A 27,270-nucleotide genomic window follows, 5' to 3' on the forward strand; every position below is an offset into this window, starting at 1 on the left:
ATAAAATCACTGTAATAATTTTAATTATTGACAACTAAATGCAGTTGTTAGTTGCACAACTACAAGGGAATGGTCAAATGATGAAGAATTGAAAACAAACGAAAAACTCATTCTGATTTTAAATACTTGAACCTTTGGATTAGGTACTTCTACATTTCAGGTAGGTGCTCGAGCCAATACATCATTATTCAGCTTAGTACGAAAAGATAAATTAATGACAAACGCATTTACCCTCACAATCTTGCAAGGCTGCGAGCCTGAAAATTGAAAATTTTTGGTGTTTACTACGGAACCCTATAAAAATCGTTTATTATCATAAGTTTGAAATTGTATTTATCCAATGTATAGCTGTATAACATAGTTTGATATCACTATTCACATTATAAATATCGATATTTATATTATACAAATTTCATTCTCATCTAAATATTATATTATATCATTAAAACTGCACTCGTGAGTTTCATTTTTTCCTCCCCTCCCTTATTTCCCCTCCAATTCCTTATCTCCGGTTTCCTTCCCTGCCTAAGAAGTTTTTTGGATGACAAAATGCTAGTATATTATTCATTATACTGATTATGATTATGTATCATCATATATCATCTTCAGTAATAAGCGTTACGTCAGTGAGGTGTTTCATTGATATATGAGAGAGACTTAAATTAATGATACCGTGAATTCAACAAATCTATGTCATAATCCGACTACATTAAATTGTGTGTGGAAAATGTACATAAACTTTACATTTTAGGCGTTATAGTATATAGTAGGTAGGCAACACTTTCAATGTCTCCTAATAAAACCATCACAATGTGAAGATACTAAATTAAAAGTTTAACAATGACTACGTATCTGTTAAATACATATGTTTACATAATGTGTGAGTACGTATACAATTATACACATATACATAAATAAATAAATGTGTAAATGTAACAGTCACGCGCAAACTGAGTCCGCCGCCCAGCCGCACCAGACACTTGGACTTCGTTCAAGGTGCTATAGGTAAGTCCACTCATTACCAAGCTGAATGACGGCACTAACCCACCCTTTTCATTCATTTACTTACACCTCAATCATCTCTAATTACATACGTCGTAGCAAGCCTTCAAAAATCGAGCACGGTCCTATAGTTTTAACTGATGACGCGAAATACTCACCAAAAATAAATTCATGCTCAATCTTATATTTAGCGCGCTTGCTCGGACTAAGACGTGTCGGCCAGTTGAACCGGGATTCAGTGGAGATCGCCAATCGTTTTCGATCGGAAATATAAAACAAAAAACGCGTCTAGTGCATCCCATGTCAACAAACAAACACCAGGGATGGTGAGGACTCACGAGAGAACTGGCCTGATCGCTTCAAGGTAACACCGGTGCATTAGTCCAAAATAATCCGTTGGCCAATGATCATAGTACACAACTTATTCACACCTATTTCTACACGAGCCCACGCAAACATAACGTGTTTTCAGTTCGAGATTCTCACATTGAAACGAAATGTTGTGTTCTTAGTTTATACGGTGAAAAAGTGAATTTTGCGGGGTTCGTGCATTAATATTTAAAATATCATCAACCCCTCACAAAACATTGTGTTCGGCAAAACTTACTTAATTGATCTATTTTTTGTCAAATTAATAAAAATAAATTAAACAATTAAACATATGGAATCTGAATTGTCACCAGATAAAGAGAAAGATTTACCACCAGTGCCAATAAAAACATATGAATGGGAAGATTTGAGAAGAGCACGTGAAGCGGGAAGGTACCCATGGACGCACCTGTTGAAGGCGCCACTTCAAGGTGAAATTACCGCTGAAGACATCATCAGAGAAACGACGCCAAGAAGAAGCATGTCGCGAGAATTTTCAAGGTCTCGAACGCATTCGCCGGTAGACGATGACGTGCAGAGGATACTCAACCTTGATTCTTCACCTGGAAGTAGTCGCAAGCACGGCGAAGAAGGTGAAGATGAAGGAGTACACATACCAAATTTTTCCAAAGAAGTATCATTAGATTCTGAAGATGATGCCATAAATCAGGCTGTGAAAGCTTACGTAGTTAAATCTCCTGAAAGTCAAGCTAGATCCCACTTAGCAACACCTGTTGAAATACCAAAGAATGTTTCCCCTAAAGGTATACTTAAGCGCCGAGTCCCAGAGCAACAATATAACATAGGAGTTACTTCAGAAACCAGAGAAAAAACCAAATGCTGTCATCCTTTGGTGAATAAAATAAAACATTTAGCGGATAAAACTTTACATAAACTTGAGCGTACTGAAAATGAGAAATCACCAATACCAAAACGTAAAAAGAATGAAGAAGCACAAGAAATAAGACAGCTAAGATCTTCTCCTGGTGCAGTCCGAAGACAAAAATTCGGTGCTATAAAATTAGGAAGTTCTGATGAAATGAGTAAAACTATGGTTGTAGACACGCCACCACCGAGGAAAAAAAAGGAACATATTTACGAGGATATAGAAGACGGAAAAGATGTGCATTTTGCGCCAGATGTCGATAAACAAGACATCAATAAAACAGACGAGGAAAGTAGGAGTAACAGCAACAAAGAAAATGAAAGCCTGTTGGAGAAAAAGTCGATCGCTTCCCAAGACCCCAGTTTAGTTCTGGAAAACACGAGCCTGAAATCCGACGAACATGTTATGGAAAAATTACATAAAATGGATAATGTAAATAGAGAAGCTATTATTTTAGACGAAGAAATGGATCCTGATGAACCCAACGTAGACGAAATATTTCAAAATCAATTAGATGAAAGAGGACCAAGCAACGAATCCCCAAATATCACTATCACGGAACTGACTGAAGAGGAAGCAGCAGTAACAGATGACCAACCTGCAGCAATCCCCATAGAATCATCGCCCAGCCCCAGCCCACACGATGCCAACGATCGACAACAAACAGAGTACCCGAGAAAATGGTCTAAACCCAGCAGGTAATTATATCATTTTTTAACATAATAGTTCTACATCATACGTAACTGTGACATAACAACCGTGTTCAACTCATGCAAAGCGAACGCGCTAGCTTCTGACTGTTTGATAAATATAGCTCGCTCCGACCGATCTTCCTGCACATTGGGAAAGCTCTTAAAATTGTCATCAGTGATCAGTACTCGCGGCTGCTTTCACGTCTGTGATTAGTTCATTTACTGTCTAGCTTTGAAAAACATGCCTAATGACTCATTGCCCGCGTGCAAATGACAGTTTGTGTAGTTTACGGGAAACGAGTAATTAAATATGCCCTGGATTCGGTAGTTGGTAGTTATGACTACACTTCGGCGATGGACTTCCGAAGGTGGCACTCCAATAGAGAGGCCTGTGAGGCCTACCCGAGAGGGGAGCGCTCAGATATTTACCCCAGATGTCCGATGCGCTTGTCAGTTTTTTCAATGTGACTCGCTCCTACCGGAAAGAGTGAATCCAGTTGGTACTAGGCCCACTTCGCGAGCTAGTAATTTTATTTCGTACGAGAGGTAAGTCAGCCCACCTACATTTATTTGAAATAGTTTACGTGACATTTTATAACTAAAATTACGAACTGCAAAATTATTATGAAGAGCATCTTTCGCCCGGAGGCTGCGGCTAAAACGAGCGCCGGCTGTTGGCCTAATTGTGACTCGAGCAACGTGTGTGTGTAGTTTAAATATAACTCAAATCTTCTGCGACGAATCTCAATTTTTGCGATTTGCATTTCGTTTCTGTGTTGTGCTCTTTCTAATTAATGCCATGCGAATGATTTACTGCTAATCAAAAAGTTATATTTTTTATTAGTCCATTTGCGAATGTATGTCATAATCATGCTCTGTATAATAGTTATGTTACCTGCTATATTTAATACGAATGTTCTCATTCCAGTGATCACGAATATGAAATCATCGAAAAGCCACCGCCAAACATTATTTACACTGCTCCCAGTGTAGACGAAAAACCAAACCAATTGGTCAAAACAGATGATGAACTGTCTAGTACAACTTCGTTGGAACGAAAATATTTACAACACACATCAGATGATGAGGAACAATTAGATGAAAACTTAAATTTAAATGAAGATAAAAACGAAGAAATGATCAGTGCTGAAGCACTTCAACGAGATATTGAAGACAGGTATTTTGTAAATACTCCGTCAACACTATCGCGTACAGAGTGTGAAGTAAGTACCAGTCAAGTTGATTCATCTGCATTGGAAAAGTTACCTTTAAAGCGTGACAGTAGATCCAAAAATGCTGAAAACACTGACAGTAAGATTCAACAACGTATCAGAGAAGGTACAGGTAAACTAAAATCACAAGCTGGTAAACTAAAAACCAAATTACAAAGTATTAAAACAAAACAATTTACAATGCCTGAAAAACCTAAGATCAGTATGCCTGATCGGCCCAAATTTAAAATGCCGCAAAGACCTAAGATATCTCTGCCTGATCGGCCTAAATTCTCATTACCAGATAGACGGAAATTTAGTTTACCTGATCGACCTAAATTCAATATTGCAGAAAAATTACATCGATCTAGATTTACAATGCCAGAGAGACCCAGGTTTACTGTCCCCGATCTTCCTAAATTCAGAATGCCTGACAAACCCAAAATAAACTTCCCTAGTCTTGGTAGAAAAAAAGAATACAAGGTAACTAGTGACTCTACTAACTCAAACGAGCCAACAGATGTTGCCACAGTAGAATTTGAAGCTAGAACTTACCCCCGACTATTCAATAGGAAAAAGAAATCAGAGCTTGCCAAAACGTCTTCAACCCCTACTATTAATAGGGAAGATACACCACCCCCTACGTTTACATTTACACGGGTTAAAAAACAAAAAGAAGAACCAAGTTACATCCCCGATAGCCCTGAACAGCCGCGAGAGTATGGGAATATTGACAACGATGATGCAAACTTCAAAATGGACGATGTCAGGCGAATTGAGACTACCTATGATTTTGATAAGGTGGACACAGAATATTTGGACGATGAACCTGAACCTTCAAATCTAGAACACGATCACGATAGACAAGATGCTGCATCCATACCCGATATATCACCATCTAAACAAGAATACACACATGTCATAACCGAAATTAACAATGACGAATTTTTTGTTCGACCGAGAGGTATTTCTCGCGAAGATATTCAAACAAGGGAATATTTGAGCGACGAAACACGAAAAGCGTTTCAAAACCCGAAGAATATTCTTTCCCTAATAGGGAGTAATTCGGGAATGAACGACGATAATATGTACATCAACGATCCTGACGCCGATCCTGAGCTGATGATCGATGACAACGAACCGATGAGGTATTCAACTGAAGATTTGAATGATAAAGATGATGGTTATTACACATTTCCACCAGTGCGACCATCAAGGGCAAAGCGGAAGAAGAAAGAGGAGGAGGCAACTCCATACATGGACGATAGTGTCAACGCCAGTATGCAATTTAGTGAGGTGGACTTGTTAGACGAGCATCATGACGAACGTATCAGTTGTGACATGGAAGAAAATATTGATATGCAGGTCAATAACCACACTGATTTTACACCCACGACGGATTTGCATTCCATACATGAATATGCAAATGATGATGTTATCCAGTATCCTGACACCGTGCCAATTCAATCACAAACGCTGCCGATGCCACCGAAAAGAAAGAAGAAATTCAATAAGAAGGATTTCAAGCATTCATCTTTAAACGACTTTAAAAATGCTTCGCAACTTTGGGAACAGCCGCAAGAACATGAAAACACGGACGATGTGAGTATAAACTTATCATTTATTGCACACGATTATAAAATGCTCGTAGCGATATTAACGATTGAGGTAAAATTATTATCTCTCAATCACAGTAATTGCTATTCAATAGTTGTCTATGTCTGTTAAACTAGGACGGAAAATGGCTGAAACGACTATATAAACTAAAAACCTTAAGACCCGGTAGGTGGTGCGGCCAGTTTAGTTGGTTAAGCTTAATGATATATAATATGTAAGGCCTTATATAATAAAAAATATAACCAGGTAGAGTAATGAACGGTATTTTCAGGGATCTTTTGAAATATGTAGAAAACGAGTCATACACCTAATGCAGTTTTTAGGCTTCCAAATCTGCGGTCTAAAGTATCTACGTACCATTTTTTCCTCATCGTCAGCCGTTTGATTGTTAAAAAAATCCTGGAAAAAAGATGCTACGTACGCTTGAGACCGGGAGCTTTGATATATTTAAATAACTTTATGTTTGTTTTTGATTGGGAGCGAAGTGACAACTTCAGTATAAAAAACTATTCTGTTTAAACATATTTAAATGGTTGTCCAGCCAGGCTACAATTAAATGAATAAAACCTTAAGACTAAAGAGTTTCTAATTGCTCTACAGTACTGACCTATAGGCTTTAATACTAATTATCCATAAGGCTGGCTAAGAAGAAATATATAATTTACGTTTGCGCAGATGAAGAGATAATTTTAATATTATGTAGGTAAAATATAAATGATTTTCCCAGCAACTCAAGCTGGCAGTCATCCAGTGAATCTATACGTCGAGATGGACTTGAGATTTATTTTTGGACATTGTTGTTTCATTTGGTTTGTTGACCTAGAAAACGAAAATATAAACAAATGGCGACTACATTATGCTCATCGACTGATATAGGTACAGGACGTTGTACGGCAGCTACAAAATAAAATAAAGTATAGAACTTAAACTTTAAAAAATCTTAAAATGTTTCCTGCCAACTTATCAAATAGTAGTCTAGCCATTATAGGCTCGAAGTTCCAAAATTACAACGACAAAAAAATAATTTTATACATATCTTATCCCCATTTTGCTGTTTGCCTGCCTCAACCTACTAAAGAGTTTTGCATATGTGTAATTCTTTTGAACTTCTGCCAAAAGACTACGCCTTTGCCATTACATAAATTAATTTTACGGCGATATTTTTGGGATTATCGTGTTTTTATTATGTAGGTATATTGAAAATTACTTTTCATAATATTTTGTTAGTAGGTCGTATTCGGAATCGATTAATTTAAATAATTTTGTAAGTATCAAAATGTCCTTTTTATTTGTAAATTTTAGTCTTTTAAATACAAAGCCTATATTTTTCCTTTATAAAGTAAAAATTATAACAAAGAATATAATAGAATAGAAAATAATATTAAGATTTTTTTTAAATACGCTCGTTTAAAGGCGCCGAAAGCTAAAAATATTATCAAATATAAGTTTGTTAACCTCATGAAATAAAAACAACACCCTTAATTACTAGAACAACTATACCAATTCTAATGAACGGCATTCGATACCAATCTTAATAGAAGACAATTAAGCCCTACTGCTGTTACATTATTGGTCCCATTAAATATAGCTTTTGTGTTGGTTCAGTTTAGATACAAGGTCAAGGAGCTATTGTCGTCATTGACACTACAGTTGCTTCATTCAAAACAAGCGTCAATTTATCAAACTATTATAATTATGCTTATTACATTCCAGATCATTGTTTATCGCACTGAACACGAGTATATCGTACCGCAAGAGTATGTGCATTCAACGGTCCACGAGCATAGCCCGGTGCCCCCACGGCGCACGCGCTCCAGGAGCTCCCGAGGGACTTCTCTCTGTGACGACGACCGCACATCGCATGGTGCTGAATCTCTAATACTCGATACTAACATAGCACCCACTGAAGAAATTGATATCGAAAGGGAAATTCGCCATGAGAGCCCTGGATACGCAACTGTTGACAAAAGCCCATACGCACCAAGCAAAGGTGTAAGACGTTCTAAAAGTAAGACCCCGCCTAGACGCAGGAAGAGCAATAGCTCAGAACGTAAATATTATACGGTTGGATCCACTAAACCTGCCGGGCCTGATCGACCACCACGAAAGAAGTCTTCTACCAGTCTTATGACATTAGACAGCTTCACTAAACGATCAGTGAGTGGAGATTTGACTCAGTATGTTGAAATAGATGAACCATTTGAAGAAGTTCACAAAGACTTAAAATCTGGAGAGGTTGTTAACAAAATGAAAGATAGGCCCTTGCCGCCTCCACCACGCCCACCGAGAGGATCAAGGCGAAGAAGAAGGGACAAAAATAATCTTCAACGGGACATTTCTACAGACGCCGAATCAATAGGAGTACCCCGTGATTTCGATGAAAATCAGAAACAAGACGATGTAATAGAAATTGAAGTATCTACACAGACTGACCCACTGCCAGATGATGTCATTTTTGAATTAGGTATGGATGAAAATATTGACGTCTCCATGTCCAGCTCCTTAAGAGACATTGTCGATGAAGATTTTATGCATTCTAAGAGTCAATCAAGGGCCGACGAAAGTCCTCGCGTATCACGGCCAACATCCCGTTCTGAAAAATCTAAAAAGCTTTCAGACCCAAAAATATCTGAATTATCTAAACCAACTCTCGGGCGTACATCGCCTACAGTTATATTAGTAGAGAGACGAGTGTCGAGTCCAACTAGGATTAATGAACGTGAAGAAATGCTAACCGAGGCTTCGTTAACTGTTCAACCTATAGACATCGATGATTCACATATCCCAGATGTTCCCCCACTACCACGATCAAGAGGTATTTCAGGCACTATTCAAACTCAAAAACCTACAGCGACGCCGGTTGAAGAACAAGCCCTCGAAAAAGTAAGTGACACATGTCGGGAAGTCCAGTTAGATAACTTAGTGACTCAACGACTACAAGTGAAAGACTTAGATGTAGGTCGACTAAATGTATCTGAACTGCAAGCCAATAAAATTTTGGTGTCAGATATAGAAGGAATGACATTACAAGTCTCAGAATTAGATTCGAAATCTGGGCACATTTCTGTTAGCGGGATTGAGTTTTCCCAATCGGTCATAGACGAAATTGTCAAAAAATTCGCTGAAATATCTACAGCACACGCTCCTCCACCTCCGGCAGCTCTAGAAACTATCGAACATCCAAGGCCGGTAAGTAGGGAAGAACACACACAGACTGACGATTTTCCTGTTGAAAAAACTTCGGAAACCAAAGTAGAAGAGGTTAAATTGTCTCAAGAAGAGGCGCCACAAACTCCTCCACCTCCTAGGCCTCCTAGTGCTGAGGATGCAGGAGCTCCACCTCAAAGACCTCCTCCCCCCGATTTAACCCCATTGTTGTACTCGTATCTCCAAGACATAACCATACCTCCTGCTTCTTTCTTCCCTGGTCGTACGCTAAGGGAACGACCTCATTTTGAGTTTCATGACTCACAACACCAAACCCCTCCGCCACCAACAAGGCGTGCTAAAAGGAAACCTGCAGCTCCTCATTCTGAATCTAGTTCCGACGATGGTAGACCTCGTCCTTCCCCGCGTCGAATCGCGCCCCCCGTCAGATCCCATGAGCCCACTATAACTGAAGCAGGAGCCCAATTTCTGCGTGTTTGCCACTCTTCAATTAGTAGGACTATAAGGAGCATGTTCAACTCCTTCATGTCGTACATAAGTGGCACGGAAGACAAGAAAGACGTGCAAATGGCAATGGTTATATTCCTCGTGCTGATTGCGGGCCTAATCATGTTTGGACTGAGTGACAGCCGGGCGGTGCACCATCACCACTGGGAGTTCTTTAATCCACCAGATGGGAAGCCTTGATCTTAGTGCCTCATCGTGTATTGGTATTTATCAATTAATCTTGTAGATTACGAAATAGTCTTAAGTTCGACAGGCTTGTTGGACGCGTTGTTGTTGATTTAATTTATGATGAGGGCCATCGTTTACACGGTCTTTCCTGAAAATGTATGAATTATGTTGTATTTAAAGAAACTATATTTATTTATTTGTAGCACCTTTATGATATCTAGTCACTTTTCCTATAATTATATTCTCCACATTGTTAAAGATTGTCAAGAAAGCGTCCAAACAAGTCTGATTAATTAATTGTCGTGAACTGTATGATGCAACGTTTTATGAAAAGAAGTAAAAAGCATTTTATGCAAAGCAGACTTTCCACTACAGTTTATTTTTAATGAACACTTTAGTTTTATTATAATTTTTAAGTATTCGTTTAATTTACTAAATGTCCAGATGGTGCTTGATCTTGCAGTACAAAACCTCCACATATTAATTAATTACCTACATAATTGTTTTGCTTTCCTTATAACAACAATGGTAACAATTAGATGTAAATCACGCATTTTTAGTCATGGCTCTCGACTTCCTATTTATATATTATTCGCAATGTGAAAACCTAATTTAGTATTTTTAATTAAGGATAGAACCACAACAGATTTAGGTAACGAAGAATATACATATTCTAAAAAAGGCACAAGCACCATATCGGATCGTTTGTTTGTCACCTTATATAGAACCCGAGAGTTTTATAAAAAATAACTATGATAACTTAATTTGTGATTTTAACATTATTAGGTGCACTTTTTTTCAAAATGTTTCAAACAGGCTTTGGCTTAATTAAGAAATAATTTGTAATAGAACCACCTGCAGAAAGTCTTCAAGTCTTTGCACCTAATAATGCTACATTATCTATGAGAAGTTAGTACACAGGAAGAAATGTTACAAGAACGAAATTTCTTAAAAATGTTTAGATGTACTGTTCTGACTACTGATTAATTATTAACTGTAGAAATGAAGTAAAGAGTATGGTCAGTGAAATTGACAGATCTGTCTACTAATTATTACACCGCTGATTAAGGGTGATTGACCCGTCGTCTTTTTAATTTTTCTCCTGTGTATTAATTTAACTCAAACAATATACTGTTACCTAGTTATATAAAACATATTAACCACACTGTTAACGTAGTATTTCAGATGGCGTTATGCATTTTGTAAATTTCCTTTTTTTGTTGTGTAATTATGAAGGAAAATAAAATTTGTTAAATAATCTGTGGTTCGCTTAATTCATTCATTTGTTTTATAAAGATGACTGCTTCATTAGAATTTAAAGAATATTCACTGAACTTATAGATATTTTGTAGCATCAGACTAATCACATGATGAAAGTAGATTGAATTCAAATCTTTGGAAGGAAGGCGCTATGGGTAAGTTATCGTCAATGCTGCATTTGCGTAGTTCCAAACGGGTAAAATGAAAAAAATATTCTCAATTCGTCATTATCTACAAATCAACAATATTATTATCGAAGGTGCTAATCCACTTTTACAGTAAATAAGCTTATGTCCAATATAAATTTTATTAAAAGGAAACAGTAAAAATACTCGTGCTGTTCTTTTTCAATTACATTGAATTAGATCGTGGAATATACTCGTATAGTACGAAGAACTTCCAAAACAATGGAACAACGCACGACCTACTGAGCACACAGATAAACAAACTACAAACAGTACATACATTTATGTATAATGTGCCTTGTTATCATTGTAAGGTATATAAATAGGCGGCTAAGAGGAATGGACGCTAGCCAAGACGCAACGAATTACAAGACTTCAACCTAACCCAGTTTATTGGTAAGGTCATTTATGTAGCTTCTGGGGGTAATGAAAAACTTATATTCCGAATCACGTATAAAAGGTAAGTTTGACAAGCATAGGTATCTAGGTACATCACCTGCCCAGCTTTTTCTCAAGCAAGTTTGACGACAGACAACGGTACTAATACTACAAAGCTAAAAAGTTTGGAACGAATTTTCCGAATTAGAAAAATTTTGCTCTCCTAGATGGCTTATTTAGCTAGGAAGGCTAACCAATACAGTAAAAAGGGTGAGCTTATGAGCCGCTGGTGGAAGATAATAGATACATTAATAAGATTTAAAGTGAGAAGCAGAATGGAAAAAGGATATTACTGAGTGATCAGAAACGAGATGCTTGTGTGTTGACTTTAGGTATACGTATAAATGTCACGACTAAAGCCCGAAGTGCGGCTACACCTACTACGTTTAACCAGCTACAGCTAGGCCAGCCATATGCGGCTAAACTTAATTGTGTCCCCTTATCAACGGCTAAAACTAGGTGTAGCCTTCATCATAGCTGCTAGAACTCTAGTCCTGGTCCATGGCCTGGGTGTATCCGTATCTTTGGCTTTAGACGTAACAATACATTGATATCGGTAAGCTAATTCTCACCGAACAGCAAGGGTTGGTACAAAGGACGACCAACTTCCCCTTATAAATAAGAGATGGCGCCACACGTACGTAAGTTTTGGGGTTGAGAGGAACTCTCAAGGAATTAAATATTACTTGAATTATAATAAACAGATTATTAATAAAACGATATTCAAACATACAGGAGAACAGGGAAAATTTTATGAGATCTGGTTCTCGCTTCAACAGTAATAAACAACTAACGATATCATACTTCCATACCTTAGTAGAGTTTTCTTTAATAAGTAAAACATAATTCATAATAGGAAGGCAATTTAAAAATATTTTTTTGTTTATGTGAATGAACAAAATAAATAAAAATCTTTATTTGATCTTATCTTGATTGCTTTCATGCATAACATTATTTAATGTTGACATGGAACGCATGTGAGGCCGAGAACGTAATGCATCAAGTTGCATTTTTGATTTTGACATGGAACGCACTTCAGGTCAGAAACGCAATGTTGCCGCAACAAAATATTTCAAACCTTTTTTTTCATACACTCGATATGTGTATTGAGAAAAAATAATAATATGAAATCATAATGATCGAATGAAAATTGATCTTTATGTTTTATTATTTGGTTATTACTTTAGAACGGTTTGTTATTAAGACATCGAAATTCGAACGGAAATAACATGACAATTTTTCAGGTCTTGAGTAGCGCCACCTGTCTTTTTATGTCGTAGTAAAAGTGTAGGGTACCTAAATCAAGTGCAACTTGCATTTAGTATTTTCAAGAGACATCTAGAGCTGGAAGCGGATACTACTAATAGAAAGGTCCTCGTGACTTTTGCTAGATGGCTTGGCTGCGTTGTTCATCAGATTAAAAATCCGCTAGGGGTTTGGTCAAAAGCGAAGGCCGTGGGTTGACGATGGACGTCGGGTCCAGTCGGGTGCTCCCAACCGGCCCTGTATCTCGATTCTGGAGGACGTATTCAGCAGTGGACGTCCTTAAGCTGAGATGATGATGATATTGAGAAGTTCTTTTTTCAGTCTTAGGCGCATTTCAAAGATACTTGAAACTTTATACGATTGCACTGTTCAGTTTAAAACCAAATACGATCGCGGGGCCATTTAAATAATTATAGGCACTTTTACGCAAAATTATAATTTCCCTGACAGTTCTATTTTTTTCAGCCTTGCTTAAAGGTTTTAAATTAAGATTATCTGTACTTTTACACTAATGTACATACGGATGATATTATAAAATCGAAAAATATATATTCCGTAGTGCCTCGAAACTACTGAATCGATTAGATTCTTTCAACTGCTTTATTTTCGATGCAAGTAAACCCGTGGAAAATAGAAAGAAAGAAAATTTTATTAAAAAAAAAAAAAACGGTTGTCACTTGTTTCTTTCTAACGACGAGCTTAGTTACAAAGAAGTATTTTTTTATGTAGAGAATTCATTGCTATGCAGTTAAACTGATATTTTTTAAACCCACTGAAAGCTACGATCGATTCCTGGCTGTCCCACCTCACGCTTCGTACCGTGCTATGGATACAGAGCGAGGTGAGGCCACCGTGAGGCAAGGTTATAGAGGTCTAACTTAACCATATCTAATAAGCGAATGTAGTACTAACCGCAGATAAACTCAAAACTCAAAATTGTTTATTAAAATCAGGCTGATAAATCAGCACTTTTCAAGCGTCAAGAAATTAAAAGACAGCCCCCTCCCCCCCAACGCACACAACAAGAGATACGCACAAGAGTCAACTTAAACTAATAGAACCCTGAAGAAATTTTGATGCAACGTCACATTAGTTACTCGGAAACAAAAAGTTGTCCGACTACTGTAGACTGGCAACACTAAGTTGTCATTATAAGATGGTGACCACATAAGCACCAACCACTCGGACATTCCTGATAGCCACCGTTTGAGTCACACTTCTGTAAACAGTAGGTAAATAAAATGAGTTTCTTACAATGAACTAGAATCACTAGAATTTTGATATTAGCGCCATACAAGTACCTTATGTCAAATTCTTAGTTACTAAATGGTCAAATGCAATTTTTATTTAAGTAGTATATCATAGTTTAAAGCCTAAGGAAACAAATTTTTCAAGTGGTTTTTTCACATCATGAGGATTAATTAATTAAATGCCATCATCGGAGTCATCACTTAGAAGTTCAAAAAATAATAAAAAAAGTAGATCAAACTAACTCGTATTAACTGGGGCTAAAGTACTTTAAACACTATCACTTTATTAAAAACTTAAAGTAAGACGACCCACTGACCAAGGATTGTAGTGTTTAATTTTGGCAATAAAAGTATAATTTGTATTTAAATAACATTTAAAAGTATTTACGGTAATTAACTGTTACTTAACCAAAATAATTTTAAACCCTATCGGATTATCCATGATTAGTTTACACAAAATATACATGGCAATTTCACATGTATTAGGTTGAAGTATAATTCTGTTTCCTATAATAAACGTTTCATTTAAAAAGTTTGATGTCACCAACCCGTTAAAAAATATAGGTACTCTGAAGTGTGGTTAATTTATATATCAATGTCAGTTAAGTAATAAAATAACCCCGAAAAGTTCTAAAGTGACAGTTTAATTAAGCTCAACATACATTTTGTACCCAGAAGCATCTTTAATCCTATAAAATTGACTATCGAAATGGTTCTATGATATAGATTGATAAGCCGCTTCCACCACCGGGCCTGACAAACCAATCACAATTCGCAATTCAGATGGAAACATGGCCTGCATTTGACTGTCTCGTTCTGATGCATTGCACTTTCCCACAGCTCTTCTCAAAGGCCGAGGCTCCGGTTACGATGGTTCTCTATTACGCGACTGACAAACCAGAACGAATGAGAGAGTGAGCGAGATGCATTCATTTAGTTTTCATTCGGTGCCTGCTCGTTAAGTTGTCAGCACTTGACTCGGCGGCTGGCCGCGCGCCGTCCGACTTCGTAGTAGTCGTTGTCGTTCGTCCGCCAGCACCGTAATCAACTCTTATCGCGATCGCGTGTCGTATAGCAAATACTATAAATTCCAACTAAATATTCGAAATAAACATGAGACCCCGTCGAGTCTCTCTAATATCTTGACATATAAGCGCTGATATTATTTATAAATTGGCAAAAATGTTACACTGGATTCAAGTTCTTCGAGGTGTTTAAGATAAATCTCTCGTCGTTTACGATCTTGGCGTTTTCGTCAGAGAGACTTTAAACCCCGTGGTCACTTTCCGCCGTCAAGATTAATAATAATATGCAACGATGTGGTTTCTGCTCAATGTTGTCTGGGCTGCTGAGGAGGGCGATGTGTGTCGGCAGCAGAAGAGGTAGCAGTGAATCATACTACCGTGAGCTGGGCGACCAAGACACGCTGGTAAACATTTTAATTAGTATTAACCGTACATAAACATCACTTTAGTAGCACTGTGCTGGTTCTGTTCATTCATATTATTGTTTATTTCATTGTGTGAACGTGTGTCGTGCATTGCTCGCCATCAACCTGTTTACCTGCCTTTAATAAGTGTGTGTTATGATGTATACTAGCGTAACGCCGTAGTATATGCTAATCAAACATGTGTATTTTTATCAGAGCTAATATTGTATGAGCCTTATTGCATTTTTTACATTTCTATGAGCTGGCCTGAGTACTTAGTAGATATTTATGTAGTTGTCAAGTAGTTCTCTCACTAGTCAGTCAGTGTTTATTAAAAGTAAATATGTTGTCTATGCTTTATAATGTGTAGTGAAAGTGGAGTTTCTCTTTATGTTTAGTCACTGCTAATTGTTGGACTGTTAGCCTCATGAATCTAAATGTGTTTACTTATGTGGAAATCCTTGCTTAGAATGGTTTGTACATCTGGAATGCATCTTATAATTTACAAATACTATTAATATATCTCATTTATATCTCAATTGCTTGGCACTTCCATACTTAATTTTGTTTTATTGTTTATGATTAACTGCAAAATATGAATAACCTTTTCCTGATAATTTATTTACCTAAGTGTGTTTTAGACCACATGTACTCATAAGGTAATAGGATACACATTATTGTTAATACTCTACATGGATCCTAAAGTATGAATTATGATGTAGGTAACAAAAGTAAGTTGCCCATAACGGTAACATCACTGACCACACCAGACTCTTGTGACACACTTAAATGTACACATACTCAATATTCATACTCCTTTTGACAAAATCTTCTGATTAAAGAAAACTACACACAATAAATAAATCTTCTTAAAACGCTTTGTAAGATTTTTACACATGAATAGTTTGGGAATCAATATCTTCTCTTGAGAATGAATCTAACCTTCTTGGAATTATTACAAGAACAACCATAAACTGTAATAAGCTCGTTTGAAAATAGAATTATTGCAAATCATTTAGAGGCCTTGGATGCCTTTAAGTCTGCTAGGACACATAAAGTCATGTTAAAATGTACTACAGCGGCATAAATAGCACATTTGAAATATGCACCGTGAGGACTTGCAACAAACTGGTACTTAACAATTATTTGGCTCAGTTTTAGAATCTGACATTACATTCATGCTAAACATAGTTCTTAGTAAACTAGTTTATGAGAAAATATATTTTTAGAGATAATAATATGCAAAGACACAGCGTGGCTGGCATTGATTTTTTTAAATAAATTTGGATTAGTGACACAGCCTTGCATTATTTCTAAACATAGAATCTTAATACATAATTACATTTTTATAATGGTGTCAACAACACAATGATATAAACCTTTTTGTACTGTCTTGATCAAGAATTTAATTTAACACGCTGTTCAAAAATAATATTGTAATGGTCACACGTTTGAAAATTGTATTGCCGACCACGAGTTGAATTCCTCAAGCAAAAATATTGCTAAGAACAACTCAAATTACCTATTTATTAATATTCTACTTAAATACAGATCTCATTCTAAAATCAACAGTTCAACGGCTTTGACAATTGTTAATTATGAAGAAATAGCCACAAAACTCACAAAATTATTATCATTTTCATTGTTCATATAATTAAAAATAACCACATCCCAAGTATAAAACCTTTATGGCATAAATCAATTGAAAAAATAACTATCTAAGGGCCAATTTGGAAAAATGAAAGCAAATACCAAAGCCTCAGAATATCATTATAGGTGTCTAAGTTAAAACTTACCTACAAACACCAACTATCCTCTATGACCAGTTTAATAGAGGAAAATACTTATTCCTCAACATAATATTATCATCGGCATTGATGGACATCATACTTAAAAAAATGGTACCTAGTAAAGAATGGCTTACTGAAAATATGTAGTAAGCATTCCAATATTAATATAGGGATATCTCTACATGATGAGTAGAGGTAATGAGGATCATAAATTGGCAAACTGGTTTAAGTTATTGTCATAGGTAGTAAGTTCTTCATTACATTTAAGGCAGGCAGGAGAAATGCCTGAACCAAGTGCAAGGACATTATCTGTATTGACAATACCCAAGTTGACGTATTTCGAAGAGAAAACAACATGACATTCTGACAAAGGCCCTCATCTAAACAGCCATAAAATATAAATCAGAAATTCAAATGTTTAGTTAAACAAAGAACTTCAAATTAATGTTAGTTTCTTGATGTTGGCAAATATTTGTCAAACAGTAATATTTTGTTAATTTTTATAAAAAATCTTGATGATATAAAAGTTAAGATTTTTTCAGTTTTTAGTAAAATTTATCAAAAATGCATCTAATTTATTGCATCAATGTAACCTTAATTCAAATTGTTACTAGGTGTCAATCAGACTACTAGTATTTCGTAACAGGTACTATAAGGAGTTATTCTTGATAGCAATGAGATCCTACAACAAATTCTGGTTTAAAATGGTAGACCCGAAACTTAGAACCCATTCCCTAATTATAACATTGGATGTTACAACACTTTAGCGTTTATAAATAACAAAATCAAGATTAAGCCAATTATATAGATGGATACATAGTCCTGTCAAACGAGGAAAATATCTAGCAGGTTAATTTATTTGTATCACATAACAAAACCAAATCTACATTACCCTAAGCTAGTCATATGTGGTTTGCCTTTACAAAATGACGGGGTTTTCAATGCGCGTGAGCATAAGTTACTGACGCCGACGTTCTCAGAGAGTTTATATTTCATTTGCAGAAAAAAATGTGGTTTCTATCCGTCCGTAATATACATTCCGTCAATTTTTAATTAGGTTCAATATCGAACATTGAAGTAATCTGTTAACGCCATTGTCAAAACCACGGGTAACCGTTCTGAAGTTGTCCAATCTACGATTAACGAGCACTTACGTCTTTACGATGGCTCAAGCTAAATAATTATTAAACCAAATAAATTGCACGAACGCTAATCATCTGCATTCAATCAAAACTATTCGATAACATTGCAATACATAGTAAACAATATTTTATAAACAGTTCCGTAGCGTGTTTTCAAATCCAGGAATGAAAACCTTATTGCTACGGTTTTGTATCGGATCACACGGCCGTTTATTGAGACAATTCGGCCGATCGACACCTCTTTTGTCAATTTAAATAACATTGTCAGGATTTAAAAATCAGTAGGTTTATTAATTTTATTCTTTTTTAACCCCCGACGCAAAAACGACGGGGTGTTATAAGTTTGACGTGTCTGTGTGTGTGTGTGTGTGTGTGTGTGTGTGTGTGTGTGTATGTGGCATCGTAGCTCCCAAACGGATGATCCGATTGTAATGCGGTTTTTTTTGTTTGAAAGGAATGGCATTCGGGAGTGTTCTTAGCTATGTTTGGTGGAAATCGGTTCAGGTCTTCAAGGTCATCAGCTCGTTTGATAGGTGTGATAGGAATGTTACACGCTCAGTTTACTTACAAGCATATGTGGGATCTGAAATTTGAAACACTAATATCTTCTGGAACCACTGAGCTGGTCTGCTGTTAGGGCACGAAGATAGGAGACGTAACCCTGAACTGCCTTTTAGTAAACGCATCGAGTTTGGGCTCGTTGAATTTGTCTTGACTAGTTCTCTTCATGATTCTAATTGACGAGAACCTGATGCTGGAAATGGGATGTGACGGATGAAACCCAGGAATGCCGGAATGAAACGGATAAACCGATTTATATTTTTGCTGAAAATCTAAAATGACCAAAAGTGAATCTTTATTGATTCTTAATCTGTGCAATTCTTTAAGAGCCAGTATGTCATGAGGATTGTTAAACAGCTTCCTTTGGCCGTGATCGCATATAGCGACCCCATCTTAAAATAAAAGAAATCAAATGAAGGATAGAAAAATTAAGGAGCTCCTTCAAAAAGCATGAAATAAAATTAAATTATAAATTTAAAAAAACCCCCGACCCAAAAAAAGTACGCAATTAAACCCTATAAAAAGCAAAAAATAACTTTAAACACTACGTAAGTACCAACTAAAGCATGTCAGACTAAACAAAATTTTGACGTGTCGGGGGACCGCTTTTTACCTTTAAAAATACTTACATAAATCAAATGATACCTACCTAATTACAACACTCGTATAAAAAAACACGTATCTAAACACAATTATATACAAAGTTATAAGTAGTATATAATTACTTCTAACGTTAGGCTAATAAATTAGAGCGGTCCCTCGACACGACAAAATTTTGTTTAGTCTGACATGCTTTAGTTGGTACTTACGTAGTGTTTAAAGTTATTTTTTGCTTTTTATCGGGTTTAATTGCGTACTTTTTTTGGGTCGGGGGTTTTTTAAATTTATAATTTAATTTTTAACACAAATCAATCAAACCATGTTTTATTTATTTAAGTACATTTTGAGTAACAAGTTTATGCTTGGACCAGCATGTGTATTAATGACTTTACTACATATACTATTATACCTATTACAATAATTAACCATTATTGTTTTAAAACTTAATTAGTTCAATAAATGAACTTTTAACAGTAAGATGTATAGACGCAAAAGATATGAATATTCTTATAATACACAACATAATTGAAAAACATCTCAACACGGTAACTGGGTCCGAAATTCCGAACCTACATTGAAACATCTGAAGCTTAACATTCAATAATGTAACACTGACGCTCAGTTTATTTCGGCTGCAATTGCGTCGGGACTCGGTTATTGGTAAACCCGATGTTTCCATAACCGTGTTAATTTTGCCCAGTTATGCAATCAAATAATTCCCTGAAGGAATGAAATCAATATCGATCTAAAATCAATATTTCGTTCTCGTTACGATGACAGTCAGCCATCAGCATGAGCCGAACCATAAGCCATATAATTAAACAATAGGCGTATAGATCTAAAACGAGACTACTTTATTATGTCGTTTCTTAATTGATTTATTTATTGCGGACTTGACAGCTCTTATTCATAACAGTGAGGCCAACATTCACAAAACATAGTACAATACATGCCAACATGAATAAGTTCCTTATTTACAATATCCGAAGAAACGCCTTGAGCAAATTAATTTATGTTATTTATTTGAAAGATAATTAAGACACGTGTAACATGTCTTCACATAATGCTAGGCGCCCTGCCATGAACGAACGCAGAAAATGCGAATATGTGTGTAAATATGTCAGAAGTAACCTACCTCAACACAACATTAACGGTAGGTTATCCATATCAGTTGCTGAGGAATATGGTAAAGGAAATGAAATAAAAAGTTATGGCGGCTTAGTTGCTAGAACGCCAGTCTCTCAAGTACGAGTGTGCAGGTTCGATTCCAAGACAAACGCAAGGGTAATTAACGCTTATTCCAAAGACTGGTGGTGAACTTACTATGGTTCAGACATTGCAGTTCTAAATTCTGCTTGCATTGCAAATAAGTTATAATTGCTCAAGTTGCTGAAGTTTCAACTACTTATCTCTTTACTAAGACTAGCAATTAGAACCAAAACTCTTGACTTGTTAACTTCAACTTATCCTGATCTCTGAGGTCCTGACTCTGGAAAAATGTATCTTCGTGAAAACATCGTCTTTGTTATAATGGAGTGTAAATGCTTTCTGCTTGATATAACCAGGTACTGCCCAGCAGTAACTCATTTATTTGGAAGGCATTTTAGATATTGGATTCTAACCAGGTCAGGTTTGTAACAGGCTCCAGTGTAGGTTTACTTTGCAAAGCCCCTCTTCCTCTGAAAAAATGTGAGAAACATTTATTTAAAAATCCTTACGACTGCAACCACAATGTAGAACGATCAAGCTTAAAACTATTTCAATTGGAACGGCTGTGAGAAATAGAACGTATGATAATGAAATTTATCAACGGCAACTTGTCGCGGAGACGCCTATTTCCGTCTCGCGAGTCTACAATGGGTGTGCATCCTTAGGCTGTCTCCTGCTAGCTTCAATCTTATGTGCAGCTCACTGCATTTCCGTTCTATTGTTGCACAAGACTTGTCATATGGGTCAACGCAGTGTTAAAAGATCCATGTTCGTGCATGCAGGCCTCTGGTTATAATCCGAAGTCAATATTAATAAGTTCAGTTAGTTTGGCAAGCCCAAAACAATTCCTATTTATTTCCTCTTCTGTGAAGAAACAATGAAACTTAGGCTGTGTGTGAAATTACTATCAGACGCCGAAAGTATTTTAGTATTTTCACTTTTCCGTTTACATCTAACCGACGATACGTTATTACGCTATGCAAACTATTAGACACGGACATTCGGCCGCCGATTATGATTTTATTTTCACGTTTACACTGAGGCTCACAGTAAGCCTACAAACGGCGACCGACAGTCAGTTTGATTTGAACACAGCCTTAAAGAACTCGTTAATCAAATAGCACCTTCTGGTGATGGGCCGTACGTGCCTCAGCGGTATTAGGACCGCAATAATTGTCACATACGCAATCTGGAATAGAGGTCGGTGATCTGAAATGCTGAATGCATGCTACGATGCCCTGCACCATCGTATACGTCCTGTGACACTCGCTTCACTGGTTTGCCATATCATACATCACTGACTACTGAAAGCATCTAATCAAATCGGACAGTGCGAAGACAAGAGGTTCGATTTTAACCCTGGCTGGTTATCGATGCTAGAAGTCTCTGAGAATCGATTAAGTAAAATATTACATTTCAATTTAGTTACTTTCAATACTTTCCTGCATTACAAACATCGCAGTAACAATATGAATTGCGTATCGAATTTACGTTAATGCGTGAATGAAGAAAATACTAATGTGGTTACCAACAAGTTACTCTTTAATAACCCACAACTACGTTAAAAGTAAATCAGATTTTGCGGGGATCAAAAGCTGATAAATGTTAAATACCACATAATTGAAATAAACTGATTAAAACTGACAATACCTGGAATAATAAAATCAGAACACGATAATCCACAGTATTGCAAAATAATCCCCTACAATATAATTAATAGTATCTATGCTACAAAAATATTAAATAGCATTTATTTTACGCGGTTCAACTCGCGTCAATATTTAACCACTTCATGGAAAGTGTCCTTATTTACAAACCCCGTCACGTTCAGTTCTGTTAATAACCGTAAATGTATAATAGTTTCGCATTTTTACTATTTAATAGCAATTTATTTATTTCATCGAAGTTTTGTATAAGTAATCGATTATTGCGATGACCATCTTAACTCTCCCCTGTATCTACATACTAGAATCATGCAAATTTGTCCGTAAACACCAAGAGCTGTACACTCAACGAGACGACAACCAATCACGCTATCAACTCAGACCCCGCGCTAAACTAAATATACCCAAGTCAAGATTAAAAATGCACTCGACAAGTCCCTACGTTATGTCTATTAAATTGTACAATAAACTACCCGCACAAATAAAAAGAGAAGATAAAATTAATATATGGGCGATTCTCTGTAAGCTCGTAATCGGCTGTCCGGACCGATTTTTTCAATAAATAGTTTAATTCTTATTTAAAAAATCACATTTTATGAAACTTTAACCCTGAAGCTTCACGGGCCCTTTGTTTTTATAAACATAATTACTTTAATTTTTTTTCTATACGTTTTAAAAGCTCGAAAAATACAGTCCCCTGGCTGTCCCTTTCACTGCATTTACACCTAGAAATGCGATTTCCGAAAAACTTGATGAAACTACATTCACTTGGCAGTTAATATCACAAACAAAAATAATGAAATTATATTATTTTCGTAAAACAAGCACTCATTACAACTTTATTCATTTTAATAAACTCCTGTAAACTTTGTCCTGAGAATTTTAATACAGTCCCCTGCCAAAAATTTAAATCAATATTTAAAAAAAACTATAATATTTTACAATCGTTTTATTAGTGCAACGAAATGCAATTGTTGTGAAGTTGGCAAACTAATCAAATGCGGTAACGATACGCCATTCTGTTTAATATTAGAGCGTCATTTGTGAGGTGAACAAGCGTTTGGGCCGCTACCTCACACAGGCCTCTGGTAAATAATTGTATGTAATTTAATTACTTAAATTATCTCTATTTATAGTTAATTGTTACATTATTTGTGCCTTAATTGATCGGTAGGTTCTTAAAAAACTATAAGACATCGGTTTCATAAATATTGTGAAATCTAACTGAAATACACAGTCCTCTGGCAACAGTCCTTTGCCAAAAAACGCAACAGGGGACTGTTTAACAAAACAGGGGACTGTGTATTCTGCGTATTGGTTTAATAGTTTTCATGAATTGTTTGTGTAAATGTATTCGCTAGTCTCTTTTAATAATTTAAGAATCAAACTATCATTGCATCGCATTATTTTTTTCCTTTATGAACTTGAAATATATTACACAGGCTGATCGAACGCACGTGATATGGCCCCTAAAAAGAAGAAGCTATCCCGAGAGGAATTACTACAAAAAAAGAGAGAAGCAGTGCGGCAGGAGCGACTGCCCTATCTGACCTCCACAACTCAGTTACCCGTGCAACCGACTTTTTTTAACGACGCTAAAAATCATCAAATGACCCCTCCCGCTGCGGGTCAGAAGCGGTGAGGGAGTGTCAGACTTTTACTGACTAAAAATCCGTCGTGTTCCGTCGTAGGCCTTTAATGTACCAGGGCCGTGGTAACTCTTTCGTACAGCCCCGCAGCCCCAGCGGCCCTATGCCCTGCTGGGCCTAGCTAGGGTTGCTGACATCAACTTGAGGAGCGCGTGGAACTACGCACGCCACCAACACGGGTCTGTTGTCTAAAAAGACGCAGGAACGATGAACCATCCGAACTCATCGCCCACAGACCCACGCCTACGGTGGCCGGGAGTCGTCTCGCGCAACCCGGCGCCCGTGGTGACTACCTGGTCCAGCCGGGATGAGAGATGCGAACTCTGTCGTTCCGCCGCCTACTTCTCGAGCATGACTGCTTCGCAGAAGGAGGCGACGGCATCCCATTCCTCTCGCCCCGGACCATGGCCTGAACCAGGGCCGGACGCCCTCGACGAGGATCCGGCGGTGTCCTTCCCATGCAGGGCACTCCTGGACTGTGAGGTCCACCGTGTCCTCGAAACTGTCCGCATAGTGGTGACACCCGGGCGCCACCTCACGACCGATTCGATACTTCCCAAAACAACCGTGTCCGGTGAGGACCTGCGTCATGCGGTAAATGAGGGCGCCGTGACTCCTCCCGAGCCACTCCTCAAAGAGGTCCCCGCTATGGTGGCGTGCCCTAACCCTGTACCCCTTAGTTCGACTGGTGTTAGACTTACTGGCGTCTGACTACCCGTAACGACTGTCAAGGATGTTAAATAACAGCCGAGACCTACAGTCTAACGTGCCATCCGAAACACAGTCTGGTGAAAGTACATACAGAAAAGTTGCATTGGTACTTGCCTGACCTGGAATCGAAGCCGCGCCCTCATAATTGACAAGTTGGTTCTTTACCCACGAGGTCTACCACGACTTTTTGGCCGGCGACGTCATTGGTAAGCAGTTGAAAGAAATGGGTTATCAAACCAAACGCTCAAAATGGCGAAACACGTCTTTGTATAGTTCACAGCCACATAGACATGAAGCTCAGCGCTCTTCATACTGCTAACATATTAACTTACAACAATCACCAGGAGTTGCTGGAATATCTATGTTGCGACGTATCTAGATCTATGTCGTGTCATGCTTGCGGTAATAAAACCCCAAAATATATGGCTTTTGATCATAGAAAAGTCATAAAATGTGGGTTTCTGTTCACATTCAAAACAGTCCCCTGATGCCTCAAACAGTCCCCTGTCATGATTTTTTGGAAAATCGCTAATAACTCGGAAAATAGGTACAAATTCAGTGGGCCTCCTTGTCTAACTAAATGAATAGTTAATTTTCTTTGGCATAGGACTAGGTTTTTTGTCAAATTTAAAAAAAAATTGCCAGGACAGAAATTGTATGGAGCTGAACGAGCTTACAGAGAATCGCCCATATTTTTAAAATAAAAACCGGCCAAGTGCGAGTCGGACTCGTGCACGAAGGGTTCCGTAAATTACAGTTAAATCAACCTATCTCAAAAACTATAAGAGATACTTTGATCAAACCAAAAATCGTTGAAAGAGTTAATTAGCATGCATCACCTCTATTTTTTTTAGAATTTTATACCCCGTAGTTATAAAAATAGAGGGGGGGGGACATACTTTTTACGACTTTGAGAGCTGATATCTCAAAAACCGTTCACTTTAAGAAAAATGTTTTTTAGAAAACTTTATATCATTTTAAAAGACCTTTCCATTGATACCCCACACGGGTATGTACATCGAAAAAAAAAATTTCATCCCTCAGTTACATGTATGGGGGGCCCCACCCCCAATTCTTTTTTTTACTATTTAGTGTCATATTTTTGTAGCGGTTCATACAACACATATTCCCATCAAATTTCATCACTGTAGTACTTATAGTTTCCGAGTAAATCGGCTGTGACAGACGGACAGACGGACAGACGGACAGACGGACATGACGAAACTATAAGGGTTCCGTTTTTGCCATTTTGGCTACGGAACCCTAAAAACTTAGACAATTTCTTATAAGTAAATGCTACTATTCCGTTAACGAATACCTAAATGATAAAAATATAAAGACATAAACAGTCACACACACATACACACACACACACACACACACATATACGCGCACACACACAGCTTCCAAGTTTGCAGTGTAGATTAAGTGTTTAAATAAAAATAAAAATTAAAATAAAAAAAAACAACCTTTAAAATAAAAATATGTAACTTATTTGCCTATATAACTACTTTAGTCTTAGTTAACAATAATAAGTAACATAGCCGATAAGAGCTTCCTCTCTCCTATCCCACTTATTTTGCTGTGCCCGACAGGGTCCATGTGAACTATATATATGTAAGACTACCACCTAAGAATACACATGGAAAGCAAATAAAGTATTGAGTATTGAGAACTCTTGGCCGCCTTGGCTTTAAATTTAATATCAATTTCTCGTTATTTATTAATATCTCTCGTAGGCCAGCAAATTGGTAAACTTTCATCTGTGTACCGACATTGCTTTTGGGTCCTCTAGAAAGTCCGCTTGCGGTGACATTTAAACGTTGGGACATACATGGATCTGCCCAGCATTTCGCATATTATGATTTTGAAAATTTTGTAGTACGAGACACATTAATCTAAGCGTAGCTTTGCGAAGCTTTGACTGACAATAGGTATTCTACAGCTTTGACTGACAATAGGTATGTTACAGGGTGTTTTTCAGAAAAGAATACCCTGTGACGCACAGGATTTTTTTTTTATTTCGTGAATTCTATTACATTTACTCTAATATTAAAGAATATATTGTTAACTAGCTAAATCTGCATTTTAAATTAAAATTATAAGATTATTTTAAGAAATATTAAAGTTTTTCTGTCAGCGTATGATGCATAGTATTCCTGAACGTCACAAAATATAATTAATTAAAAATAAAACAAACAAGTATTAAAACGAAATCAACTTATGGTAGCATAAAGATATACTTAAAATCTTTTAAAAACAAACAAAACGATAGCATAATTCTATAAGATTATTAAATAATCAGCTAAATAATTTCACTTTCGTCACTTCTTGGACACATCTCACTAGAAAAGTTGTTATTACTAATGATACCCGCTACAATTTCCAAAATCAAGCCTAGTGAGAAATTTTAGATACTAACAAAATACTATGATGCCAAAATAAACGCTATAAAATGAAAAATATATATTTTAAAACCATTTTTGTAACATCCAG

At 36.8% G+C, this 27,270-nt stretch overlaps 2 protein-coding genes across 4 annotated transcripts in view; both read left to right on the forward strand.

Annotated features, from left to right (window-relative positions):
- Positions 1 to 1,059: 1,059 nt before the first annotated feature.
- Positions 1,060 to 10,878, forward strand: LOC124644926. Of its 2 annotated transcripts, XM_047184613.1 has the most exons (4): positions 1,060 to 1,366; positions 1,686 to 2,955; positions 3,878 to 5,762; positions 7,491 to 10,878. In XM_047184613.1, exons 2-4 carry the CDS (start codon positions 1,853 to 1,855, stop codon positions 9,630 to 9,632), a joined length of 5,130 nt encoding a protein of 1,709 aa, XP_047040569.1. In that variant the 5' UTR covers positions 1,060 to 1,366; positions 1,686 to 1,852; the 3' UTR covers positions 9,633 to 10,878. The 2 variants fall into 2 exon arrangements, with proteins under 2 accessions (XP_047040569.1, XP_047040568.1); XM_047184612.1 differs by lacking the exon at positions 1,060 to 1,366 and having other exon boundaries at positions 1,434 to 2,955.
- Positions 10,879 to 14,979: 4,101 nt separating this feature from the next.
- Positions 14,980 to 27,270, forward strand: part of LOC124644732 (high affinity cAMP-specific and IBMX-insensitive 3',5'-cyclic phosphodiesterase 8A-like) — a 109,417-nt gene continuing 97,126 nt past the window's right edge. For both annotated transcript variants that reach the window (XM_047184229.1, XM_047184228.1), the window contains exon 1: positions 14,980 to 15,448. In XM_047184229.1, the coding sequence (XP_047040185.1) occupies positions 15,329 to 15,448 (120 nt within the window). In that variant the 5' untranslated portion in view covers positions 14,980 to 15,328. The remainder of the gene's footprint in view (positions 15,449 to 27,270) is intronic.

The sequence above is a fragment of the Helicoverpa zea genome, chromosome 31, assembly GCF_022581195.2.
Source record: "Helicoverpa zea isolate HzStark_Cry1AcR chromosome 31, ilHelZeax1.1, whole genome shotgun sequence".
NCBI lineage: Eukaryota > Metazoa > Arthropoda > Insecta > Lepidoptera > Noctuidae > Helicoverpa > Helicoverpa zea.